At 41.5% G+C, this 27,708-nt stretch overlaps 1 protein-coding gene across 2 annotated transcripts in view; it reads right to left on the bottom strand.

Moving 5' to 3' along the window:
- ZDHHC17 (zDHHC palmitoyltransferase 17) overlaps nucleotides 1–27,459 on the bottom strand; it is a 73,641-nt gene extending 46,182 nt beyond the window's left edge. For both annotated transcript variants that reach the window (XR_005266239.2, XM_038180295.2), the window contains exons 1-2: nucleotides 27,304–27,459; nucleotides 8,314–8,417 (exon numbers count right to left, since the gene is read on the bottom strand). Coding sequence is in view for 1 of the 2 variants with exons in the window: in XM_038180295.2 (XP_038036223.1) it covers nucleotides 8,314–8,417; nucleotides 27,304–27,366 (167 nt within the window). In the remaining variant the exon portion in view is untranslated. The remainder of the gene's footprint in view (nucleotides 1–8,313; nucleotides 8,418–27,303) is intronic.
- Between the last annotated feature and the right edge of the window lie 249 nt (nucleotides 27,460–27,708).

Below are 27,708 nucleotides of genomic sequence, written 5' to 3'. Positions count from 1 at the left end.
ACAACCCACAGGAATTTCCTAAGTCTCAAGGAGGAGACTGGTGCCAGGCACAACCTGAAGTCAAGTTCAATGCTGCCTCTCTTTGTGACACCTAACTTCTGCTATAGCAGAAGATTAACAGCCTCTCAAAGTTGGAATTTAAGTATGTTTTCCTTATCTTGCTTTCATATTCCACTGCAGAAGACACAGCCTTAGACAACTGAAGGCCCCTTTGCTCCCCTTGGGTCAGCTGGCAAAACTGGCATCCAGACGCTTTTTCCAGGGTAGTTCCCATTCTTGCTTTTTCTTCAACGTGTTTGAATGGCTCTTCAACCCAGACACAGTCCTGCCGTAGTGAAGCCTCAATTGAATCAAGTCATATAACCTCAGGAATGCTTTCCAAGCCCACTCCAGGTTTGAAGCACATTAATCGGACAGTATTGAAAGAAAAAAAAAAAAAAAGAAAAAAAAAAAGAAGTGCTATGCATAACAACCTCCTTAAATCATATTTTCTACTTCTTAGGAAAGTCACACTGGAAATTATGAAAAATGCTCGATATTGCTGTCATGCCTGTAATCTTTCAAAAGCATTACAAAAGCAGAACAAAGACTACTGCCTGCAGCACATACAAACTGGAAACAAGCCTGTATAGCTTGGTTCTTCAGACTCAGTAAAAACGCAGCAGTCATGAATTATTTTGACAATAAAGCTTTGTTTTTAAGCAGCTGGGGGGAGAAGGGGAGGATGGGAAGGAGAGGTTTGGTTTATGAAGACTCACAAATATGCAACCAGTTAGACAAAATACATCTAGTCAGACACATGTAACTGCCAGGAAAAGTGATAAGGCTTTAAGACCAGCCGATCTCTGACACTTCTTTAAATGGGTTAACGTGATGCAATTCTTGGCTGGCCCTGCAGCTGCAAGGGCCACTGAAACAAGTTAGGACAACTAGGGGCAACTCAGCCAAGAACGAGGAGACGAGGCAGTAAAAGAGATGCAGTGAAAGCAGGACTTCTAGAAGACAAGAAAGCAAATTCTGACCTTGCCACACAGTATGTAGAATAGAATAGTTAAGGAAGTCGCCTCTCAGCCTCCTCTTCTCCAGCCCAAGCAGCCCAAGGGCCTCAGCCTGCCCTCATGGGACAGGCTGCCAGCCCCACTACCAGCTTTGTCATCCTCCTCTGGAGGCTTTCAAGCACCTTAACACCCTTTTTTGTACTGTGGAGCCCAGAAGGGCACACAGTATCCAAGGTGAGGCCACACTAACACTAAACATAGTGGGAGAATCAAAAGGGTTTCACCAGCCGGCTATGCGGTGTTCAGCACACCCAGCAAGCAGTTTGTCCCCATTGCTGCCAGGGGCTCTGCCACTGCTAAGGCGAGACTTTCCCCTGATGAGCCCACATTGACTATGCCTGATAATAGCTTTTTTCTTTAACTGCTTTTCGGTAGCATCCAAGATAATCTTCTCCATAACCTTCTGAGGGACAGCGGCTAGATTAACAGGCCTGTAGTGTCGTGCGGCCTCCCTCATGCCCTTCTTGGTAGATTTGGTGTAACGTTGGCTAGCTTCCAGTCAGCAGGGACTTTCCCAGACTGCCAAGTCCTTTGGTAAATTGTTGAGAGGTGTCCAGCTATAATATCTGCTAGCCCTTTCAAGCACTCTGCTATGAATCCCATCAAGCCCCACTTACTTCCAAATATTCAACTGATACAGCTGCTCCCTAACAATTTCAGTAGCCACGTATGGCAAGCCATTTCTTCCCCATTCGTGGTCTTCCAACACAGAGGACTAGGCAGCTCACGATCTATCATTAATGCTAAAAACTAAGGCAAAAGGAATTAAATGCCTCAGCCTTTTCCTCATCCTTAATTGCCAGGTGACCATCTCCATAAAGTATCAGTCTAATGTTTTCCTTAGACTTCCTCTTGCTGTTCACATACCTGAAAAAGCCTTTTTTGTTGTCTGACACCACCTTGGCCACTGTCAACTCAAGTTGGGCTTCAGCTTTTCTTGGTTTCTCTCTGCACAAGCAAATTGCAGCTCTGAACTCTCCCTGTGAAGCCCAGACCTTGCTTCCAGAGGTAATATATTTTATTTTGCTGCCCTAGTCCCAGGAAGAGTTTATTATTCAACCAAGCCTGTCTTCCGCCCCACTTGTTTTACTTGCAGGGGCAATGGGATTGTCTGCTCCTAGGCTTTTAAGTGGTGGTCCTTGAAAAGTGACCCACTATCACAGATCCCTAAACCCATCGGAGCCAATTCCCAAGGGATACTGCCAACTAACTCCCTGAGTAGCTTAAAGTTTGCTCTTTTAAAATCCAGGGTGGAAACATTGCAGACCTTTTTTCACATTATACCAAAATTTTTGAACTGCTTCATGATCACTGTGGCCAAGACAGCCACCTCCTGTCACATCTCCCACAAGGCCTTCTCTAATTCCTGTCCTAAGTACTTGGTAAGCCAGCTAGGAAAGGTGACCTCCTATACCTGGTGTTTGAGAATTATCTTCAACATGCTTCTGGAATTTCCCAAACTTGCTCGTCTGTATATCACATTGGCGTATTACAGCATCTGGAGTTTGTAACTGATTATAAAACATGTAACAAGGTATAACTTAATAACTCCAATTTATTGTCATGAGAGGATGTAAGAATCTAGATAGACAAAAAACAGCTGGCAAAAGGTTAGGAATTTACAGCAATTTGTTCCTATTACTGGAAACAGTATGCTCTCTGCAATTAAATAGAAGAAAACACTGAATCTGATGCAGCCATAGTTTCTTGAGCTCTGTCCTAGAAATGTAGCATTCTTCTCTTAACATACTACACAGTCTTTCTTTCATTAGTTTGCCATGGTTGACTTCACTTTGTCTTCTCCAAATGTTAGTGATGCACTGGTGGATTACAACATTTGAAAGCCACCTATTTCAGACACTCAGCATACTCATAATGTTGCTATAAATAACAGATTAGTATATTACTGCAACAAATTCAGCATCTGGGTGAATTCTGGAGGATGGCATTTGTAAGCATCAATAGAATATAATTTGGAATATAAGTCAATACTGCTGAATTTGTCTTGTTCTTGAGAAAAATGGGACTAGTTCTTTCAGAGCAAAAATCCCATTGTGCAAGCTCATTTCATTGTCACAGTCTAAGCCAATTCAGTAACTATAGTATCTTGTCACTGTAAATTAAAGATATTCTTAATTTAATACTTTCAATAATAGTGTCCTAGAATCCCTTTGTGTTTTAAATTTGTAATCTTTGTTTTTTGTCTGCAAGCACAGTCTTAAAAATAGACACTGCCAGCTTTGCCATAGGAGCAACATCAAATTTGGTCACAGTAGTAAGAAGGTCTCTCTCTCTCTCTTCAGTGCGCACATCACCACACCAACAACCAGCATATAAGCCAGGAGCCTCCTCCCTTATCTTACTATCACTGCAAATACAATCAAAGCTGTTTTAACTGGAAATGCAATTAATACAAAAATATTTTTTTTTGTTTCACATTTTAAAGTTTCATTCCCATGAACAATGGCAGTTAAATACTAACATAGCCTTTCACATATATATTTTTTTTTTGGTGTGTTAAACAGTAAGACAGCTTTGTTTTCAACAGCAAAGCTGCTCTTGAGCAAACTCAAGAGCTGCCTAACAAACCTGGAACAATGATGTTGAGAGACAAGAGAATTTCAGCTGTTGTATACACTCCAGAGCCCCAGATTGGCTAGACAGTTGTGGCTATGCTGTAAACGTGGTTAAAAAAACACAAACACCCTTCCATTCAAACTTAAATTATATTGCTAAAGCTGGTATGTATATAAACTCCAGAGGCTGAAACAAGCAGGCAAAGAACATGCACTTTTGTCACAATCTGACCTTCATCCCCTATGGATGGATGAAATAAAAACAGGAGGAATCGTCACTTTGGCCAGCCCTGACCAATTTGAATTATTTTCTATCTTTTTTTTTTCCCTTCGTGTCTGGTACACTATGAATAATAAGAAATGGTGAGGACAAAAGCCAGTTCTCAAATGTATCCAATTTATTTATTTCTGAGCAAGATTCAGCATAGATCCAGCACATTTTTTGTTGCACTATTTCACAATGCATACAAATCTCATTTTTAATGATACTGGTGAATAAAACTAGCAGAAAAGTTAATCTTGCAATAACGAAACCATAATATTTGAGCACAGAGAATCAATACTGCAGAAGCCTCAAATGTTATTAATCTTATTAATGTTTAATACTAATGTTCATAATAGTTATTTAACACACTTCTAGCAGTTGGAATTTGCTCAAGGTCACTGCAAGCAGAAGGTGCCTCTTCACTCAGAGTTGAAAATCACAAAGCGAGAATTAACTTGTTCTGGAGTTAGTTCTGGTCATAACCCACCATATACTTCTCCACCTGTGAACATTAGCTGTTTCTCATTATTTTCATGGCTTAAAAGATCTAAAAAAAAAAAAACAGCCAGCAATGAGCTTTAAGTTACTATGTTATCATGGTACCCCTCCTAGGTCATCATGTTCAAAGTTGACTCCAACTTGGATGAAGCAGAGCTACTAGTGCTAATCCATAAGAAATGGAAATAAACAGACCTAAAACATCCCCAATTACACTTCCACTTTTAAACAGCTTATGGCTTTTCCTGGTTTATAGGAAACTCCATTTGCTCCTCTCTAGTGACAGCAGGTATCAGAGAAACTAAATTGGTACACAGCCCATCCTTGGATTTTATAGAGACAGAAGAAATACAAAGACCTGCCACGCAGTTCCAGGTGAAGTACTTACTAAATTGAGTAAAATGGAGTAAACTTACATTATTCCACTGCAACAGCAAAGGCAAAAATGGCCCATTTTTACCAGTGCATTGAAAATGTATTTTCAAATATATGAGTGGCCTGCTTCTGCCTGCTTCTACTTTTCAAAAACAGTGGAAACGTTACATGAATAAACTTGAATTTTGCTATAATTGAATACAAGGTGCCAAGGGACTACAAACATCTTGCAGATGTTACAATGTGAAGGGTTAAGAAAGTAGTGTTTTCAACTCTAGCTAAATGTCTTTGGACACATAAAATAGCCAATGGAAAGTGTCCTTCATATCAATGTGTATTAAAATTAAGCACTATCATTCTTACTCCAGCATAAGCTTCTGCAAAATAGAGTATTTTTGGTGTAAATTATGCCTAGATCCAGTTTATGCAACTTATGAGGAATACATGTATAGTGGGAGAAAAACACAAATACTGATAAACTCCTTGCACCAATAACATTGACTGAACTGCTCTTTTCCATACAGTCTTAATTTGATTTTAAGAGGTTATCAGATTTGTAGATCAGCGTATAAGCAAGTTCATTTAGTAAGTGCTCAAACTACAAACTAAGAAGATAAAGCACATGAACAGTCCAACGTGGCATGAAACAAAGAACAAAATATTCTTCTGGAAAAATGTGTGGAGCTTGCAAGCTCTTATCATTTTGACCTGCTGAGAAACATAAAAGCAAATGCATCATTTTACTAACACTTCTATTTCTCTAATCATGTGCCAATAACGTCTTCATCTCAAAGACGAATTCTACAATCAAACAGCATGTAGAGAGTGGAGAGGAATTAAACATTTTCATCATCAACATTAAAGTTTAAGAAGCTATGTTCCCCATTTCAGTATGTGTTGCAGCAATAAACAACGCTAGTTGATTTCACAGGAGAAGCTTTTAATAATGTAGTACATGAAATACAGCATGAACAGTGACTGAAAAAGATTAAATAACTGACTAGGTACTCATATGATGCGACTGACTGCTTCCTGTGTGGGCCATCACAAACACGATAACAGACACTTCTAGGCTATGGTGAAATTCACCCTCTATCTGTCAAGAAGCCTGCAATTTAAGTGGTCTTACATTAAATGACAAATATTTTGGAAGGCACAATCAGACAGATTTGTCTTTTTTAAAGTGTCAGGTTTGTTTTGTTTTTTAAAGAAACAGAAAAATGCACAAGTCTATTATTATAATTAGCTCTCAGAACAGTCCTGAGAACAATAGGATTTCATTTTATTAACAGTAAGCACCCCAGCTGCCATCTGATATCACTGCACTGAGAAAACTTAGATCCTTCAGGGGAGGTTTTGAAGTGTCCTGGGGAAAAAAACAAAAACACACAACAAAAACAAAACAACTGTGCTGCCAATCCTAGCTGAATACACATGTGAATTTTGGGAAAGAAAAAAAAAATGCTAAAACCAAGCAGACTGAATATAATTTTTATTCTGTTTTTCTGTATTGTCATTGAAGTTACTGAACTGTTTGGGGAGGGGATTTCTAAGAGATACATTAGTGTTCTTTTTATTTTTTTGTTTGTTTGTTTTTTCAAACAAAGCTTTTTGTGGCATTCAACTTACATTAGCACCAAACTGAAAGGTAAACTGAATCAGTTATTTTAATCTAAGTAAATAATGCTATTTGAGGACAAGTGGCAGAGGATAAGATCACTCATTTTTTATTAATAAGAAAGAGGTAAAAAGGTTATAGATGTACAAGAGGTTAAAGAGGTTATATTTCTACAAAAGTAACTACACTGTTCATTTTAGCAGGAACTATGCACTAGTGATGCACCCTTTCACCATTGCTATTTATCATGTGAAACTTCACCTTCAACAGTAATGTGGAGACCATTTTTCTTAAATTTTTCTTAAATTAGGCCGAATTAATATATTAGCTGAATTAATATATTAGCAGCTTTATTTTACTACAAGCCTTATAATACTTTGTTTCCCTCCCTTAAGGCCTGATGTTTTATATAACACGGTCTTCAAAACTTAGTAAATACTTAAAATAAAGGTGAGGTATCCCTCTAGTCTGGGAGGTCCCAAGGAATACCACTAGCATAACTTGATCGTATACCCATGCTGAGTCATCTTTCCCTGAGCTATTAAGCATTTGGGCTGTGATAGGAAACAGCAGTCCTCTTACAGAGGAGAGGACTTCTCACCAACTGCATAACACAAAGACTGTGGAGGAATGTAACAGATAACTCACAGCCCTATTAATTGTCAGAGGAGACCAGAAAAGAATTAAAGCACCTCAGCTGAAAGCACAGATCAACCTAAATCTGAGGGATAATGAAAGAGACATTTATCTGAGACAAATGTGTTTCAGGGCTTCAAGCATACAAAAATGAAAGCAGGTAATTTGCAAAATCATTGCTTCTGCTGTCATAGTTCCACGCCCTTAAGAAGCAGCCAGTTCAATGTTATACCAGTGCTTTAATTTCTAAGAATCCCCTGATAAGAAGATTATAGGTTGTAGTGTTACTATTAAACCCTATAGAGCAACAATTGCAGGGTCCATCAACATCTACATCAGGAAGTTAAATCCCTAAGAACTCAAAAGGTGAGGGAAGGTACGTACTTCCTAAACCTACATGTGGCCTATGTCAAATACTGAGCTGCAAAGGTGCCTTCAGTTGAAGGAGATGACTTTTAGGAAAGAAACTAAAGTCGTTTTTTCCTTTTTTAAAGAAAGGTAAATAGCTTGGCAATAGAGTAGGATTTCAAACTAACAATAGTTTTTAAAAATGAAATTGTATCATCTCAGCTTACTGAAAACCACAGGTCAAGGTGATGGTGGTGGTTTCTGAACAGTGAACAACAGAAAGCTGAAAAGTAGTTCTATGACAATTCTTCTGAAAGTCTTGTGAGTCAGTATATATTACAGGACTACACAGATTTGTCTTCTATACAATTAATCTGTATTGAAAAAGCAATTATTAACTGAGTTTTCTTTACAGTTTACTCCTACAATTCTTTTCTCAGCAATAAAGTCAATTTCATAGCAGCACTGACACTGCAGAATTAGAGACGATGGAGAAAGCTACATACAGATGCAGTCTTTCTAACCCATAAATGATGCCAAGAAATCAAGGAAATCCTCACATTTGCTCATCAATATGCTGCCCACTTACCTCTTAACCATCACTTACAGAAAATAAACACCAGTACAAGCTGGAGGAAAACTGTACTTTCTCTTCCAACAATCTGCCCAGCAACCACCTATATTTACAACTTATCACAATGCTTCCTACACGTTTCTCACATTGCTCATAAAATGATCTTAAACTGTAGAGCTCACTTCTAAAATCTTGTGTTATTGTATCTACAAATACAGTTAGCCTTCAACTTTCTGTATATTAAAAAAATACATTTTGCTATATATATATATATATATATATTATACATATAAAATATATTTTGCTATATATTTGCATTTTGCTATATATATATTTTGCTATTTGACACTCAAAAATAAACTTACTGTGTGGCTTTGACAATGTCCCAAGTGCTGTAATCATCAATGTGGCTTTTCCGTCCAAGAGATTCACTATATCCATGGTTGTAATGGCTTTGAGGCTTTATTTCCTAAAAGAGACAAACTTGTTATTAGAACACCAAAATGAGCATTACTGAAGTTTCTCAGAAAAAATAAAAATCTATAAGAAAAATAATATAAGGACCCAGTTCAAAGCACTATAAAGCTACTTAAATCTGAGGGTGACCAGCTGACTGGCCATATTGGTACTTTTTGCAAAATAGGCCACTGTATTCCTGAGAATAGACTTAAAACACCTTAGAGATCATGCTACCCATAGCAGCAGGGCTCTGGCAAATCCTTTCCTGAGGAAGTTTTTAAGAATGTCAACAAAGGGAAACAGAATTTATTTTAAATAAATGCAATACATACAGAAACATAGCTTAAAAAAAAAAAAAAAAAGAAAAAAGCTACTGGCCACAATTTGAGAAAATCTCACCCCTACTACAAATTTTATGCTTCAAATCACAGAGTCTATAAAATAAATACTTGGGAATGGTTAATACCGGTGGCTGGAACCTACTAACACTTTATTGATTCTTCAACTCAAGTCTCAGCTTCAGAGGTGATCTATACATTTAATCAGTGCGTCTCTTTTTTGGCACAAAATTTAAAAACCAGAATTTAATACTTTGTCAGAGCTCCTCAGCACAAAAGTACAAAGCATCAGCATGACACATTCGTCATCAGATACAGTTCCTATTTACTTAATTACTTTGATGAACAGCATTGCTACAACCCTTAATGTTCCCCTTGGTGGAATTTACATTAAAACACTGCACTGATGGATCACTCGGGCGGCAACGCACCATTTTTCTTTAAAAGCTGCATGCACGTAGAAACTCAGATAAATCAACTCAGCAAGTTGAAATGGAATGTATTTGGTGTTTTCTCTACCATTTTCCATTTGTCACAAATACTGTGTAGCTGATTGCCTGTGTATCAGCACTGAATAACTTAAGCTGAATGTTTCTGTTACATACAACGCAATCAGAAAAAAAAAGTAAAACGAGGATTTTAATGCATTCGGTACATTTTATAGCACTGCATTGTACTAAGTTAATATTGACTACAGAAATTTTGTACACATAAGAAGCCTTTTGAGAGATTCAAGTTTTTTGGATTTTTTGTTTTGCTTGTTTTTACCAAGAACTTTACAACATAGTAATACTGCAAGCAAAATCTTCAGAAACAAATGCAAAAGGATAAATTCAGTCAAAAGCAATGACTGAATGTTAAAATCTATTTGCACTGCCAAGTTCTTAACATAAAAAAGTAGTTCCTCCAAATCAAGCTAGGATTTGGGCCCAGAATAAAGACAGAACATGGCATACAAACAAGATGTCCATGAACGCTGGACACACCTATCCTTTTTTCTGATTGTAACACGTTTAGGTAAACAACGCAAACTTTATTTTGTGCTTTATGGGATAAAACAGTATTTTGTATCCTCTATTACTCGATTCTCCATCATCTCGAAGTGTAAGAGCAAGCTTTTATAAAAGCAATAGCTCTATCTGGGACCTAACTGCAATGTCTCGTTCTCTGCTTCAAACAGCAGGAGCTCATGGTTTTGGATCACTGGTGGCAGTTGCAGACCCTGAAGACGACCTCAACAGGACATCCTTGCACTACCAGCATCCTCACTTATAGCAGGGATTTAAGTGACATCTCGGGAACGGTCCGTAGGAACAAAGCAGGAATCCACTTGTAAAAGAGGGGGAGAAGTGCTCCCTTTCTTTTTCCTCACTCATCTTTGGCTAACACCCAGCCAATCCCCATGACATACAGCCTGAGCCACCCACCACAGCTAAGACAATCAGGGAACAGAGCACCAAACCCCAAGATTTATCTACTCATACAAGCCTAACTCTACAAAACAAGTCTGTCTCCATTTCCAACCATATTGTGCTGCACTTATGCACGCAGACATAGCTGCGGCATCTCCGTATGGAAAGGCATGTGTTAAAAGAGAGCAGTCTTACTCAATGACATTATAGCATGTCAAGAGACTGCAGATAATTCATTGAATGCTCACTTCTTATTTCAAGATGTTCCTTTATTCCACAAAATACAAATTTCTACAAAGCCATTCAGAAAAAAAATAAAGTAAAGGAGGTGCAAGTAACACTTCTGAACCATCCTTGGCCTTTTGGGAACCTTCTCAGACCAGTCAGGAGGAAAGCAATGCAACACCGTCATTTCTTCAGCACCATTTTCAGAACAAATTACCCATATGCATAACTTGCAAAATTTTCATTTTTATGCTGACTTTTCTTAAAATGAATGATTTTTTTTCCCAGTTTCACTCTGTACCCAAATGATCCAAGCACATCTTCTCATGACCACGATGTCTTCTGTGGTGCTCCATCATTTCACTGTTTTTCTAAGCCTGACAACCTAACTGGATTAACCAATTACGCATTGCCAGCCCAGCAGGAAGGCTTCTCTGTTGCCATCTCTACAGGAGGAAACCTAAAATTGCAACAGGGCATCTGCTGTCATCCAAATCACACACTGCAACCTATTCTCTTACTATCCCGAAACACAGCTTCATTTTGGGTTTGAAGGCGGCAACAGCTGAACCAAACCACCTCCACCTCAGCTACTAGTTACTATCTGGAGTAAAGATGCTGAAAAAAGTGCCAGATGACATGACAATGAAAACAAAGCAAAACAGAATAGCTTAATAAATTCCTTGGTTTTGTGCCATGCTGCTTTCCCTCAAATTAGAAAAACCAGACTTCATACAGCCTGTTCACCTGTTATTACACTCCACAATCACAGCAGGATTTTTCAAATTGGAAATTCCCTGGGATGCTAAAGGGAAAAATCCACCAAGCAGAGGCCAGAACAAAGGCAATCTGGTGTCCTGGAGTACCCCGACATTCGCGTAGGGTGTTTCTTGGCCTGCCACAGCTGCTGAAGAGGGGGAGGGAGGGGAGATCTGCCTTGTTATCTCACAGCTATTAAAAGCAAACAGAAACTTATTTTCAGGCAGATGTTAATTTACTAGGGAACACTATCCCTCTTAAGCTGCATTTTCCCGAGCACTTTAAGCACACAAACCAGGCTCCTGTTCCCTTGGGCCCACGCTAGCAAGCCAGGAGAGCTGCCCGCTTAGAAGCGATGCGTATTTATGTCAGCCTAAAGTGACCATGAAACCACAGCCCTATGATACTAATGCTTTCACTAAAGGGTTTATGGGAATACAACAGAAGCTTGAAAATTAATTATTAACCATATAAATTAAGAAAAAAAAAAGTGAGAGGTGATATTCATCAGCCCCTCCAGCTTACCTCTTACTTTTACTAAGCACTTGAGAGTAATGACAGCATTCCTACGTTTTTAAATGTGCAAATTTTGATCTCCTTCTGTACTGCTGGGATCACTGCAAGATCCACCCCAAGTGAATGCACACCAGACAGATGCTCAGGGGGTTATCTGGAAGTTTACCCAACGCAGCCAGGAAGCACTTCCCCTGAACCTTCAGCTTTTTATGTTGCAGTCACTGTCAGCCTTACTCATTTCAGAGGTCAATCTGGTTTGTATGAGTCTCTGCTAAAGAATCCCACTCACTGGACCAAACGCTGACCTCTCAGGAAACTAGAAGCTGTTGTATTTAATGCAGTTCACCTCCTCACATCTCATGGCTTGCCACGCACTGCTATCTAGCCAACACAACTCCATTGCTAGCTGCCTCTGGTTTAACAACAGATATGTGTAAATGGATGGGTTTCAAATAACTTCAGATTCATTTACTATTATAGTTTTTCAAACAACTTCAGATTCAGATATCAAATAACTTCAGCCAAACCAGTAAAACTTTATGACCAATACATATTTAGTCCTATTAATACCATCACTTCAAACCAAAGTGCAAAGCTCTCCTTAGTTATTCAATGCACAGCACTGAAACCCAACAGCACCTTCCCAAGACCCGTAAGGAAGTTCAGATGATGCCCTTTTTTGTGTTCTTTAATTGAAAACTATAATTTGTAATACAGACACTTGTAAATAAATGATTTCTGATAGGTCTGTTTCTTGAATGAGAAGAGGCAAAACCTGCAGGTACTACCTAGCCAGCAGTCAAAGTCTGCCACATCTCTGTACTTATTTAGAAAGAAAAAAAAATTTACAATGTATTCATTTCATTTTCATACCTTATTGCAAACCATCTGAAAGTAGACAAGCTCTTCAAGCACGATTACAGTAACTCCTCTTTCTCAAGGACTGCAACTGTACATAGAATTTGCAACACTCAGCGCTGGGACAGCCCAACACTCAGAAGGAAACAGATAAGCATAAACATGCAAGGTTTCAACTCAGTCACGTAAATAAAAACTGTATTGACACCAGAACTCCTCATAAGCCCCTACGTGCTTGGATATATTCACCTGTTAAAAGCCCTGTAAAAGACACTGATTAGAATACAAGCAAACTTTTGCATCTCTCTATAAAGAGGTAAGAATTTGATGCCACTGAGCACCTTTCCTTCATAATATGCATGGTAACTGCAAATCCTTCAGATACAGCCTAGACATTAGCCATGTATTTTCATTCAAGAGATACAGTAAGAGGACTTAGCATGAACACTTACATTAATCCTTCAAAATAAACAGGCCTGACAAGAAGACAATCTTCACTGCAAGTTTACCACTTTGTAATCTACACGGAGTATTTCACTTCCAGTCCATTTCTAGGTCTAATGTCAGGGAAAAATAACCTCATGCATAAAAGGCTTTTTTCAGATGTGGCCTCTTGAGTCTGAGTAACACTAATATAACATGGGGAAAAACACAGGATTGAAAAGGATGAAGACATCTTGAGCAACCAGTACATTATTTAATTTGCAAAATGTTTAAGTAACCTCCTTTTTTACACAGCAAACATCCTGCTTGTCCCTGGGAGGGCCGATTACAGGACTGAGTTTGTCCAATGTTAGTCAGTCTGCACCATCAGCTAAGATAAAAGAAGCCCTAAGTCATGACATTCAGACAACAGCTATTTTTGGAGTTTAACAGAAGATTAAAACACACAAAAACACAGATTACTTCCCTCTACTTGTCAGATGGAAGAAAAAGCTTCGTTCAAAAATCCTATTCTGATCTGAAATATTTACCCACCGTTATTAACAGAACAGGACAAAGCATTAAAAAGTGAAAAATAATTCACTTTTTACAACATGCATTTCAAAGACCTTAGCATCACTTTTACCGTCATTTTCAAGTTCTCACTTGAAATAGCAAAGAATGAAGCTCCTCTAAACTCGTGTCCTCTCACAAGTTTTAGGAAAATAGTTGAAGTCATTGCAATTGTTATGGTTTTCCTTTTATTTTTTTTTTTATTTCTGGATAGGCAACAGACCGGTAGTAAAGAAACAACAGATCAGACTGAGCCTACAACACATACCATGTTCACAAATGGCTTCAAGAATACTCCTAAAGTGTTAAAATATTTTTCCCTTTATGATGAAAAGGATTTATTTCAGCAAAATTTAATTTTATAACAATGACTGACTGTTAAAAACCACTAACAGCCAATTCAAAGATGAAAACCTAACTGGAATCATTTATGTTGATACTCTAATCTCTATGGTCAATGGTTTTTTCATCTCCCCACTCTTCCCTGCCTGGCTGCCAGGAAAGCTGAATAGAAGAGACGAAGCTCGATTTCACCAATTTAAAATAAGCAGGTTGCAAACACCAAATCTCTACTTACTTCATCCTGCTTCAAGGAGCCGTTTCCAAGGGTGACTTGAGCCAAATGAAGAGCTGACCATTGCTAAAAGAGAAAGGTCATCTCTCTACCCACCCTCCCCCATTGCTCTTGGCTACCTGCTTCCCCTGCACGGCTCAGCCAGCTCGGTACTGAGAGCTGCAGCTGCAGTCAGACAGCTCAGGTCTTGGAAGAAAGAGAAGAAATTTTTCTGCTCTTGCCTGATTCTTCTACTAGGGCTGCAACTTGAATCTGTTTCTGCCACAAAAAGACAAGCTCTGCAGCCACTGGCAGAGGGAAAACAAGGTAGCAAGACCTTAGCAGCTGCTGGTTGCCAATTTGACCAAGCAATCATGGAGTTACACGCTCAAGTTCTTAAATAGTGAAGGACTCCAGGCTGGCAGGATGAAGAAAATGCTGCTGCTTCTAGGAACAGGTAGAGCTGGCTGGCTGCGAAGGCTGCACGAGAAACATAGTTGTTTTTTTTATTTATAATTAAACTTGGTCCCCTCATTACTACTTATTCTAGATGAGCTTCCACTTCGGTGACTATCCTCTGACACTGCCCTAATCACTCACATGCATCTGTGGCTAGTTTGTCATTGCTCATTAGGCACAAATTGTGCAGGCTGCTTGCACAGACACAGAAGTAATGAAGGGTAGGGAAAAAACTACGTAGAGAAGGCTGAAAAATGTATTTTGGAAAGAAGAAAACACAGTGCAAGAGAAAAGGGAACCTCCTCGGGCAAATGGGACCAATAAACTGGGGAAACAGAAAATGGAGCAAAAGATGAAAAATAAACCTAAAAGAGAAAGAAAGAAATGCGGGGGATGAAGGGGAGGAGAATATGACTGCCAAGCACAAACAATACTGGCATTCCCAAGCAGTTCTCTTCACAACCAAATTTGCAAGTTATGCTGATTTACCCTCAGTACTCAAATCTTAATCTTTTCCAATCAAAGAAGCCAAACATAAAATAAGTTTAAAGATAATTCTGAAAACTGTATTCATAGAAAAAAATAAGGAAGTTTTGCACGAAAGAATAAGATGGCCAAGATGAAATTATTCTGTGATAGCAATTTCGTAACTCTCATAGCAGAAGGATATGAATAGGTCAATATGCCTGCTTGGACATAAGGAAGGGAGGAAAATACTGCTGCTTACAGCTGCTACATATGGCTCTGGTAGGCATTACCAGATGGCTAGAACTGCTTCTCCTTTAACATTATGCAATGTTGCTGCAAAGGAGGAGATACCATGATTGTCAAATCCTGAATGGTGACCAAGTTCATTAAAAGACACTTAAAACAGAAATATTAACTAAGATAAAAATGTACAAATAAAAGCCTTACCTTTTATAAAATATCGCACACTATTTCCTGCGTTTCTTAATGAAAACGGGAAAAGCAAAACATTTAGGCAGTGTGGCACATGTATCTTTACTGACAACTACACTATTTCAGTATCTGGCTGCAACACAAAGAATCTTGATAAAATCAGAAGTGACTGCAACTACGCGTACTATTTCGGGGTAGCTAAATAATGAAACAATCCTCATGTGTGTGTTAAGTTTAACAGACTACTGTGGGTTAAAAGAATGAAAGAATTCCTTCCCCCACATTTCTACATTCAATTTCTCTGTTCTTCATTTGGTGGAGCGCATTGCTTTTAATAAGCTTTTGCAATTTTCCTCCCACTTTTAAAGAAGCACAAGAAGCTATGAAGATGAATTTATTTGTACTTATTTGCATATTACACTTACAGACCCCCATTAGTATATATACCAGCCACTCGTTAACTAATGTTAATAAAGAAGCGCTCACAAACTAAAAGCAAAACAATAACTTTCCTAAAAAAGATCACGTTTCTATGTTCACATCTATAACGTTAACATTCTCTAAAATTGATGATACTTCCTTGTCCCTATCCCTTCACCTAACTCTGCAGCACAGCCACAGAAACAGAGACTAAAGTTACCATGGCTTAATTTTAGGCAGGATCATGTCAGAATAGCTTTTTCTTCTCCAGAAACAGCAGTAAAGCTTCAGGTGATATCAGAAAGAGCTAACCTAACTGCCAGCTGTTGTCAAATGGGAGCAGTCTGCTCTTTCTTATATCCACATGAGGAACCTAGATGAAAAGAAAATCTGCAGGGCTGTGTAGGTTCTTCTGCTTCAGGAGACAACCATGAGCATGAGAGTGCCGATTTGGGATGATGCAAATAGACCTTTAGTTCAGGTAACTCATGCTGGAAAACAAGCATCTAAACCAGATGGCATTGCCCATGGAAAAGATGTACAATGCCACCTCCATTTGAATCCTAACTGGTCACATAAAACACTAAAAAAATATAAAAAAAAGTTTGGTGTTTGGCTTGTAAATACACACTCAGACTTATTTTATTTGGACATACACAATTTATGCTGGGATTCTCCCCTCCCTCTAGTACAGCATTAACTTACACAAAATGAGTATGACTTGACAAAAAAAAAAAAATCTTCCATCCAATGCCAATTCCGTCACTGCTTTCCATCACTTTTCACATTTGACAGCATCTTGGTAGGTCTGTTTCATGGTTTCCCTCCTGTTTGCACAGATCCTTCACATGCCCATCGAAAGTAAGATAATTTATGAAAATCCCTGGAGAAGCTAATTACAGAATTAACACACAATGCAAAAAAAAAAAAAAAAAAAGGCACCTAAAACAACTTCTTGATTTTCTTTTGAAAGCAGGTTACAACTGAAAATGAGAACGCTTTTTTAAAAAAGCAGCAAGATCAATGGAGCAAGGCTTCGTCCCAAAGATGACGAAGCAGATCTTTTGCTGAGGCAGAGTTCCACCTACAAGCGACAGCCATCACGTAACACGAGTAACCCTGCACACTCCGCTGCAGACTTACATTTTTACATAACGAGGAGTCAGAGATGCTCAGCCAGAGCCTTCCACCCATCTGCTGCATGCAGATGCCAGAGATCTTGCGAATTAAGGTGATTTAACAGCTGGCAGCAGCTCAGTCCTGTTTGTCCAAAGCAAGCGTCCAACAGCAACTGACCACTTCCTAGTCATGTACTTAGAGATGCTTCTGGACTGAAGAGTGTCATAGTTTAGTCAATACCAGCTTCACAACTAGGGTTTTCAGGAGGCCTTCTATTTGCACATGTATTATAACCAGCAGGCGTTAAGACAGATGCATTTACTAGCATTTGTAATGGCTAAAATATTTAAAAGCTTACAATAAAAAGCTTAAAAGGTTTACAACGTACCTAATCACATAGATTTCCATGCAAAAGGCTTTGAGTTCTCAGAAACAGTAAATACAAGTTTGAGATTTATAAATACAAAAGTATCATCCATCCATCAGCAGCTATCTCCTACTTTAGGTACACAGGTAAACTACTATGGACTGAGAAGTGGGAGTTAAAGTGCTTTATTATATTATACCCAGATTTAAAGTACTATGCTCTATGGTATTTTGTGCCTGTACCCTTACCTACCTCCTCAGTTCCTTTTCAGATGAGCAGATTTCAAATGAAATTATTAAAATAATTTAAAGTAACAGAAAATTGTCATCTTTGTCATTTAGCAGCAGAAAACTCTACAATAAAAGTATTCAGCATGAAACTGTACTTTCAAAAGTGAAACCCAGCAGCAGAAGTGTGCTGGAGAGAAGGCTGCTACACAGAGAAAAAAATCCCATTTATCCCCTAGGAGCATGAACAAAAAGCAAAACAGGCAAAACACACCTGCTGAGCACTAGAAAATATTAAATGGACTACATCCTCCATTCAAAACGAGCGTTTTCTAAGCGATGGTAGTAACAATTTTTTTTCAGTACAGATAATAACCAGAAATGCTGGTACCAAAGTTTTGTCAGGCCAGGCTACGCACTGTGTAAGCACACTGAAACCCTCACCTCAGGAACTTGAGTGCTTTGAGGCTGCTTTCTGGACCCCTGCTATATTTATGCACTTATAGGACTTGATTGAAGCTACCTGAAGATTCTCACAAGCACACGCCAATAAGAAAAAAATTAGAAAACAAAAATAATTGTATAGTCCACAGAAACCTTTTCATACCGCATCTCAACCCTGTAATTGCTTTCGAGATTGTAATAACTACAGATGTTCACAAGTCAAAGCGCACTGACATTTTTCTAGTTGAAATTCTTCTCACTTCTTCTAAGAGATTTTGTTTCTTCCACAATTATTTTTTCTCCTCCTAGCAAGGGAAGTCCATAGAACTTGGGTTTAATTTAGCAACTTGTATCAATATGTACCTACATCTTTTTTCTGTTTTCTTTTACAAGCTCTGCATTGCACGGGCATCCCAAATCCGAGTATTTTAACAGAAACAACTGTTCTCCAAGTGATTTAAACAGGTCCAGGTCTCAGAGAATGAGAGCTTGCAGACCTCTCATTTAACATCAAAAAATCCCTTAGAGACCTCACATTAGTAATCAGCCATCATAAGAAATATTAAAACCAATTACGAATTTTGCTATTTTTCCACCAAATGCACATAAGCACGTATATAGCTGAATCCTGATACTCAATTACTTGGAAGAAAAAAAAAATCCCAGAAAAGGATATTCAGAAAATTTGAAAAGGTGAAGATTCTTCATGCAGTTTTAAACTCTGCTAATATCACGTTTTTTTTTTTTTTTAAAAAAAAAAAAAAAAAAACTACTTCAAATCTAAATTACGCTGTTTTGTGAGTTTGCAACTAACTCATCTCTGTGGAACAGTAGGAAAATAATCAATCAAGGATTACAGAACTGGCAAGTGCGCATCACAGAACCAGCAGTCTGCCAAGCCATGAACCCTTTCTTTCCTCCTTAGCACATACTAGAGGGGAAAAAAAAAAAAAATAAAATAACTAACATTAATGCAACTTGCAGCAATGCACAGCAAAGCACAACGTGAGGCAGCTTCATCCACCTCTGCTCTGCGACTCCTGACCTCCCCGGCTGGTCATGGCACCCCATCCTCCATCTCCCTTCAGTACTGCAGCACATCTGACCCTACAACGAGCAGGTCTAGTGAACTCACAGGAAGTTTTTCACTTTTTTTTTTTGTGTGTGTATGGGATTAATGCTCTATTCTGCGATGAGATGAGTGTCAGCAGCAGATGAGCACATCTGGAACTGCTTAAAAGTAGGCTTCATGGCCACCTACCATCAGAAGGGGGTGCACACTCGTGGTCCCAGCCACCCCTTCCCTGCTGCCTCTCCTAGAAGCTCTCACGGCTTTCCCAAGTCACCTCCTGGCCACAGGCTGCAAGCACTGGCCCAAGGAAGGGTAAGGGACAACATCTGGGTTCCTCAGTGCTTTCAAAGCACACTGATGTCCCCTTCCCCTTTACACCACGCTCCCACCTTCCCAAGTCACCTCCGTCTTCCTTCAGACTTGCCTGGAGGAGCTCTGAGCACAGCATTCCCACCACCCTCCGCTTTTGGTACCTCCCCCCTTGCAGGGAGGAGCAAAGAAACACTTCAATGACCTCAGGGCATCCTAAAATCCTAGGAAAGAATCACAAAGTTGCACAAGAGGAACTGCAGCTTGTGTTACATCAGCTGGACATGGCAGCCTGAGGGCTCCACTCAGCTTCCTCTGACTTCAGAGGACGCTCCTGCTTCTTCAAACAGCATCCGTGCAACAGGCTCCAGCGCTTCTCCCAACTGCAGGGATGCTCTGAAGTCAAACCCATACCTCACACTGCCTCTGGAAAGCAGCACAGGACAGTGTGAATGTTGAACTGTAAAATCCCACGGCTGCACTCATCTACACATCAGCATCGATGACAATATTACCCAGTTTTTAAAGCAACTAGCAAACTTTTTTAAACATTGTCCTCTTTATTCCCTTAAACTAAACTTCTGACAAGTCACCAGTACCCTGTTCCATAATTTTAACGCCCCGTTGATTTTCTGAGCACAACGGTACACAGTGAAATAAATGCTGTTGAAGGAGAAAACTTCTGTGAAATCTGAGAGAAATGAAAAGTGTGCTTACCACATAGACTGAGTCAACACAAGCTTAGGTCAAAGATGACATTTATCACAGATGCTTCAGAAAGTTAAGATCAGTTACTGTTGCATTTTCAGAAGAAAACATGTAGAAGAAAAAAAATATGCTTCAACTATTTACAGTTTGTTTTACCGGATTCCTGAGAAGCCACAATGATGCTATTAAGGAAAAGCCTGCAATGATGAAAAAGTGCATGGTTTACAAGGGGACTGGAAACAATTGGGAAAAAAAAAAGGAGAAAAAACATTTGTAGAAACTGCAAGAGAAGCACTGGCAATGAATGCAACAAGTCAGAAAAATATGTAAAACTGAAAGGCAAGCAGAAGGAGAAAGCAGAGCCCTGGCCCTAGAAGGGCAAACAGGATACCAATACCCAAAAATGCCAGACAGGCAAAAGTTGTCGTACATAAGAACAATTGAATTGCCAATAATAAAAACAAAACCACAACATCTGCAACTGTTCAATAAATGCAAAACAAAAACAGCTGAGTGAAAAAATGGGAAATTGGAATCGCATCCTTCTGCCACAATACAAATGCTTTCTAACATCACAGGTACTCTCAAACTCCTTTAAAGTACAGGATGTTAAGGCCAGCCGTGTCACCCCAAAGATTTGAACTCTGTTTTCCATCTGAGCCTGAGGAAACTCCAGTGGTCTGCACGAAAGACAACATGGGTTGCTATTCTAAATGGTTACTGAGAAAAAGCAAAAATTAGTGATGCTAGATATCATGGCTTCCCAGGAAAACAAACTCAGCACTATCAGCTCATAAGGAAGTAGTACAGAGTTAATGCCCTAAGTGTACCATTCAGTATTGTCTGATATTTTAATTAAGATATCAGAACATTAAGAAAGTTAATGTGGTCTATCTTGCATGTATTACAAACTAGACCAGCCTTATTCTTATGATTGGTTTGGTGACTTACACGTACTGTCATTATCCATGCTGGCCAAAAGAAGCCTCTTCAATAGCTCCTGTTCTAAAGCTGCAGTGCAGTGTCTATATAGCTATACTGCAAGAGCACTAAGCATCCTACAGAGCTTATATTTTGACCCCATCCTGTTTCATGTTGCTCTACAACCTAGGAACAAACACCACGTAGAGGCAAGTTTTCATGGCGAGTAAAAAAAGGGTGACAATTATTTCCGATACAATGCAGACTGTATCTCTCGGGGAGCTCGGGACCAGCCACAATAAGGTTTTTTAAATACCAACAAAGGTAAGGTCACGTATAAAATGAGGACCCAGCCAGGAAACTAGCTTTAATGCCAGAAAGCATTAAAGAGACTTAGAGATAGACAATCAACTGGGCACTTGCTTCCAATGTGATGCAGTTTCCAACAAGACCACTACAAAGAACTGTGCATATGGAGAATAGAGAGTAAGAAAGTGACAGGTATCAGAGAATGGGCTGGGTTAGAAGGGGCCCTGAGGTACCATCTAGTTTCAAACCCCCTACAATACCCACCAGACCAGGTTGGCCAAGGCCACATCCAGCCCGGCCTTGAACACCTCCAGGGATGGGGCACCCACAGCTTCTCTGGGCAGCCTGTGCCAGGGCCTCACCACCCTCATAATGAACAATTTCTTCATCTATATATAATATACATCTACCTTTAACTTGAAAGCCGCTATCCCTTGTCATATCACTACACTCCCTGACAATGAGCCCCCTCCCCAGCTTTCCTGCAGGCCTCTTCTAGGTACAGGAAGGCTGCAATGAGGTCCCCCCAGCGCCTTCTTTTCTCCAGGCTGAACAGCCCCAGCTCCCTCAGCCTGCCCCCATAGGAGATCCGCCCCCATAGGAGAGCTGCTCCAGCCCTCCGAGCATCCTTGTGGCCCTCCTCTGGACCCTCTCCAATACGTTCATGTCCTTCTTGTGCTGGGGGCCCCAGAGCTGAACACAGGCTCCATGTGGGGTCTCAGGAGAGCAGAGCAGGGGGAAAGCCCCCTCCCTCACCCTGCTGCCCACGCCGCTTTTGGTGCAGCCAAAAAAAAGAAAGCACGGTTGGCTTTCTGGGCTGCAAACTCACATTGCTGGCTCATGTCAAGCTTCTCATCAACCAATACCCCCAGGGCCTTCTCCTCAGGGCTGCTCTCAATCCATTCCCCACCCAGCCTGTGCTTGTGCTTGCAATTGACACCCCCCAGCTGCAGGACCTTGCACTTGGCCTTGTTGAACCTCACGAGGTTCCCACAGCCCCACCTCTCAGCCTGCCCAGGTCCCTCTGGATGCCATCCCTGCCCTCCTGTGTGGGGACCGCACCACACAGCTGGGTGGCATCGGCAAACCTGCTGGGGGTGCACATGATCCCACTGCCCATGTCACCAACAAACAGTGCTGGTCCCAGTACTGACCCCAGAGGAGCACCACTCAGTACTGGCCTCCACCTGGACACCGAGCCATTGACCACAACTCTTAAAGAGCTGGGCAACCACCCAGCCACTTCCTTACCCAGCAAGTGGCCCATCCATCAGACCCATGGCTCTCCAATCTAGAGGTAACGATACAATGAGGGACAGCACCAAATGCTCTGTACAAGTACAGACAGATAATATCAGTTGCTCTCCCCCTATCCACCAATGCTCTAACACCACTTTGTTAGGCCACCAGATTTGTCAGGCAGGATCTGCCCTTAGTGAAGCCATGCTGGCTGCCACCAGTCACCTCCTTATTTTCCATGTGCTTTGACATAGTTTCCAGGAGGATCTGCTCCAGGATGTTGTTGGGCACAGAGGTGAGACTGGCCTACTGTTCCCCAGGTCTTCCTTTAGTCCCTTTTTAAAATGGGGGTTATGTTTGCCCTCTTCCAGTCAGTGGGAACTTCACCAGACCACCCTGACTTCTCACATACGATGGACAGTGGCTGAGCAACTACATCCGCCCATCCCCTCAGGACCCACAGATGTATCTCAATGGGTCCCACAGACCTGTGCACCTCCAGGTTCCTTAGAGGTCCCAAACCTGATCTTCTCCTGCAGTGTGAGGTTCTTCATCCTCCCAGCTGCTTTAGTAGCAGTCACACAGGGCCAGTTGCAGCAGTAAAGTTGCAGCTTGTTCTCAAGCCTGCTACTATATTGCTCTCAGAATAATGCCATGAAAACATGCAAAGAATACAAAAAACATGTCTTAACAAGATACTCAAAAGATTCAGTATGACTGCAGACCATAGCTCTAGTGTAGGGATCTGATAATCATCTGCATATTACAGATCTGTATGTATTTATTTGGATAGATATCTCTCAAGACCTAATGATCTGAAACAAATTAAATTCGTTTTAGAGGTAGGTTTAAGTCTTTAACAGAATAATTAAGTTTCAGGGCAACTCGCCCAGCCATACAGTAGTATCTGTTACTGCATGATTTTCTTTTTTACTGTAGAAGTAGTATCCTGGCTATAAAAAGAATTATTTCATACCAAAAAAAAAAAAAAAAAAAAAAAAAAAAAAAAACCTCCATGCCTGCATTAGAAGGCAGATTAAATTTAGACTTGCTTTCCCCTCTGGCCTCGCAGCCTATGAAGCTAAGCATGACACATGGAACAAGATTCAACTTCCAATATCAAACATGCTAACTTCTCTGAGACATCACGGTTCCATCCTCCTTTTTCAAATAAAGCAATAAATAACAACTGAATGAGATCACAAATGTAAGCTTAGTTTCTGGAGAGACCCTGACCAAACTCCAGAGTCACTTCTGAAGTCTAAAAAGATTTTTCTGACCAGAGTAAGCCAAAAAAAAAAAAAAAAAATCAACTCCTACAGCCAAGACTTTCCTAATCACCAGCCACTTCCACCTCTCTCAAACCCACAAAACACAGCCTCATAGCACTGGAGAACACGCTCCATGGGTCTAACAAAGCAAAGCTTCCTCTCCAGGAAGAGTGCTCCTCAGGTCAGAAGCAGCACAGCCCTCACCAGCTGAAATACCTTCGGCAGGTCAGGCAGTATCAGCTCACACACAAGGAATATTTTGCAAACAAGAAGAAGGAAGGATAAAAACAAAGTCTGTTTCCTAAATATCCCCCCACAACTCCTTTGACCACCGAACCGTCAAGAAGGCATCAGAAGAACTGTTTAGATCTTCTGAACTGAAGGAAGGTGGTGCTCCATGCGTGCACCCCGGCTCCTGCAGGAGCGCTACCACACTGCAGGGCAGCCAATGCCACCTGCGCCCTATGCGTGCCCAGTTCAAAAGTTTGCATTTAGCCTCCCAAAAGGTGCCCAAACTCAGCTGAAAGCATCAGGGTTTGGATAATGCCTCCTTTCCCTTCTTCCTTTGTTAGTCGCCCTCGCTGTTTACCACTTGTGCCTTTCAGCTCGGTCCCATCTGGCCTCACTTTCCAGCCACTGGATCTCGTCAAGTATATCCTAAATAAAGCGCTGCATCCCAGAAACAGAGCTGCCAAAAGCCACTTCTCAATATTTCTAACAATGTGAACATTTTTCTCCAAGCCTTTCACTGTTAGGCATTATTAAAGTCGGTTTTTAAACTCTTCCCCACTTTCCAGTGTTCAACAATCACTTTTAAAGACTCAAAACTTCAAGGCAGCACTTCACTGTTAGCATCACCCCATGCTCAGCCAAAAATCATCTCCTTGCTCCTGATCAGTAAACCACCTTTAAAAAAAATAATCAAGGAATATATTGCACATTTTTAGTCACAGAATTATACTGAGCTTCTGCAGAACTGCTCATATTTATATCCCACCAGTCAATATATTTCTGGATACAGTCCCATGCCTGTGTTCCTTATCTTCAGCACATTAGAATATGGCTGCATAAAGGTGGACTTTGCTTTACTAGAACACCTTCATGTGAGTGCGAGATGGTTTTGTACACTTGTTCTGTCCTCATTGCTTAATACCTATCCACCTTGTTCATCTGCAAGTTTTATTAACGGCAATTTTGTAATTACTTGCAAATCATTCACAAAAGAGCCTCAAGTCTAATAGGTTCGCTCCTGCAAGGCTTTCAGGAACAATTCCCTCCAGCCACTGCTTCGGAGACCTAACAGTTCCCCCCTAACTTTATCATATGCTTGATTATTGCACTTCACGACTAAGATGATGTTTGTATGCTCTGCAGCAGGATCTACTCAGTAGTTTACCAAACTGAACTTCGATAGGAAAGAATACCCTCGGAAACAAGTTTCCATTAATAAATTAGGCTGACTTTCAAGTGGGTAGAAGACCCACAAACTTGGTCCAAAAAACAAAAACAAACAGAAAACACACCATAAAAAGCAGTCGCATAATCAGCTTCCTTAAGTGTTCACATTTTCAGAACAGTTTTTACCTCTTCTTACCAAAAATTACCTGGGTCACTTGTTTATGCCAAGCCTTTCATAAATAAACAAATACATAAATCTTTCAGCGCCTTAGTAGTTAAGTAACATTTCACAATTTCTAAGACCATCTTTCCTCCGACATCCACACTGACAGCATTCAAAAGTACCTCATGGTCAAATACAAAGCCAGAGAGCCCACATAAAAACCAACCACCTCCCTCCCCCAAAAAGCCCCTTAAACTTTGAAAGTAGCTCAAATTAGTCAAACAAAAAGACAGTCAGAAACAAAACTAATTTTAAAAAGCACAGAAAGATATCTGAAAAAGATGCATGACACCGAGATAACACTAGCACGAAACATGGGAAACTGGGAAAGATTATGACAGCCCTATAAAAAGCATCACTTTTCTGTGTGTACAAACGTAAGAACCGATTATATGCTCCAACGTCACCACTTACATAAGGACATGGTGCTATTTTCTTAAAAGGTGGAAGTCACCGAGCACGAAGGCCGCTGACCTTCAGAAGAACCACTGACCACAGGGTCTGTGGCAGCACAGCCCCCCACGGGACAGGATCCTCATGCTTCTGAAGATGCTCCAGAAACACTCTTTTCACAGCCACCAACACCAAAAACATCCTTCTCTGTGAAAGCTGATTTGCATAAAGGATTTTTAAGGACTGAGGGAACACCCACTAAGATCCACGCAAACACTGCCCTTATATACAGCCAGAGAGCACCTGACTGCATTGACCGGTCAGATACTCAACACTTCCAGGTAAATCCAACTACAAAACCTCAAGAGTCCAGGTATTTACTGCAAATTGACACATTTGGGTTGGTGTTATGGTACAACGTTATATTAATTTCCTTCCTCACCCTTCATAAACACATTCCTTTGGTGCACAAAGCTGAGTAAGTAAGGAACTCTACCAGGTCACCCAGCTAGCGAAACGCCTCAGTTTAACCTGAGAGGTGTTCACCCGCCATGTGGCAATTACTCGACAGTTACCCTAATGAATACTAATACACAGCGTATCAAATACTATGGTTGACTAAGAGAGCGCAGATGCTTTTTATTCCATTTTACAGTTTTTGTCTTTCCCTCTAAGCCTTCCACAAGCCCGGGATATTTCCTTTTAGGCAGAGCCTTCAGTTTGGGTCCCTACTGCAAACTTCTGTCACTTCTGAAGAACATCAGACACTGGAAATGAGAGTGCCTCGCCAGTAACTGTGAAGAAACACAGTGTCTGTCTGTGCGTATCGCTTAAAAATAATAACCAGGACGTATTCGGGGTGCACGCTTTGCTCTTTAACCTCCAGAACATGTGTCTCTATTTGAAAGCCGTAGGAAAGCGCGGCTGGGAGCGGGTAGGACACACAGCCGCATACAGCGGCCTACAGCACCTCCTCAGTCCTCAGCAAAGCCCAGAGTGTCCTTAAGGCGCTGTTTTAAGGAAAACGCGTGCCATCTGCCCAGCACACCCCGAGCCTGCCGCACGCTGCCCCCTCCCCCCCAGGCGGGCGCTGCGCACCCCGGCACCCCCGCAGCCCCACAGGGGAGCAGCGAAGGCACACAGCGAGCCCCCCCCTCGCCGTGCCTGCCCCCACTCCCCCCTGCAGGCCGGACACACGGCCGGACAGACCCACAGCCGCCCCACAGCGCCGGGGCCGGCAGCAGGCGGCCTCCTCCCCCCTCCCGGGGTTGGGGGGGGGGGGGGGGGGCGGCGGCGGGGCACCGCCCGGGGGCACCTCCCGCCCCGCTCGCTGCCAGCCCCGCCTCGCCTCGCTGCCCCCGTGCCCTGCCGCGTCCTGCCCTGCTTTGCTTTGCCGTGCCCTGCCCTGCCCTGCCCCGCCGCCCCGTGCGGCCTCGCCCCGGCGCCGCGCTCGGCCCGACCTCGGGGTGCAGGATGGGCACGCAGCCCGCCTCCTTCTCGTACTCCTCCAGCGGCGCCGCCATCTTGGAGCGAGCCCGCCGCCCGCTGCATGCCGGGTGCTGCGCGCGCCGCCGCCGCCCCGCCCCGCCCGCCCCCGCCGCCGGCTGAGGGCAACGGAGGGAGGGGAGAGGGGATGGGGGGGGGCTGAGGGTAACGGGCGCTAACGGGCACCAACGGGCACCAACGGGCTCTGACGGGTGCTAACGGGCACCAACCTGCTCTAACGGGCACCAACGGGTGCTAACGGGCAGTGGGCGGTATCCGTGCCTCGATGCCCTTTGGGAGCGCGTTGGTGCTTGGGGATGCCGCTCTCGGCGTGTGGTTTCTGTGAAATTGCAGCTGGATTAATTAACTCGTTATTATTT

This window comes from Anas platyrhynchos, chromosome 1 (genome assembly GCF_047663525.1).
Source record: "Anas platyrhynchos isolate ZD024472 breed Pekin duck chromosome 1, IASCAAS_PekinDuck_T2T, whole genome shotgun sequence".
Taxonomy (NCBI): domain Eukaryota; kingdom Metazoa; phylum Chordata; class Aves; order Anseriformes; family Anatidae; genus Anas; species Anas platyrhynchos.
This window is presented reverse-complemented; position numbering and strand designations above follow the sequence as displayed.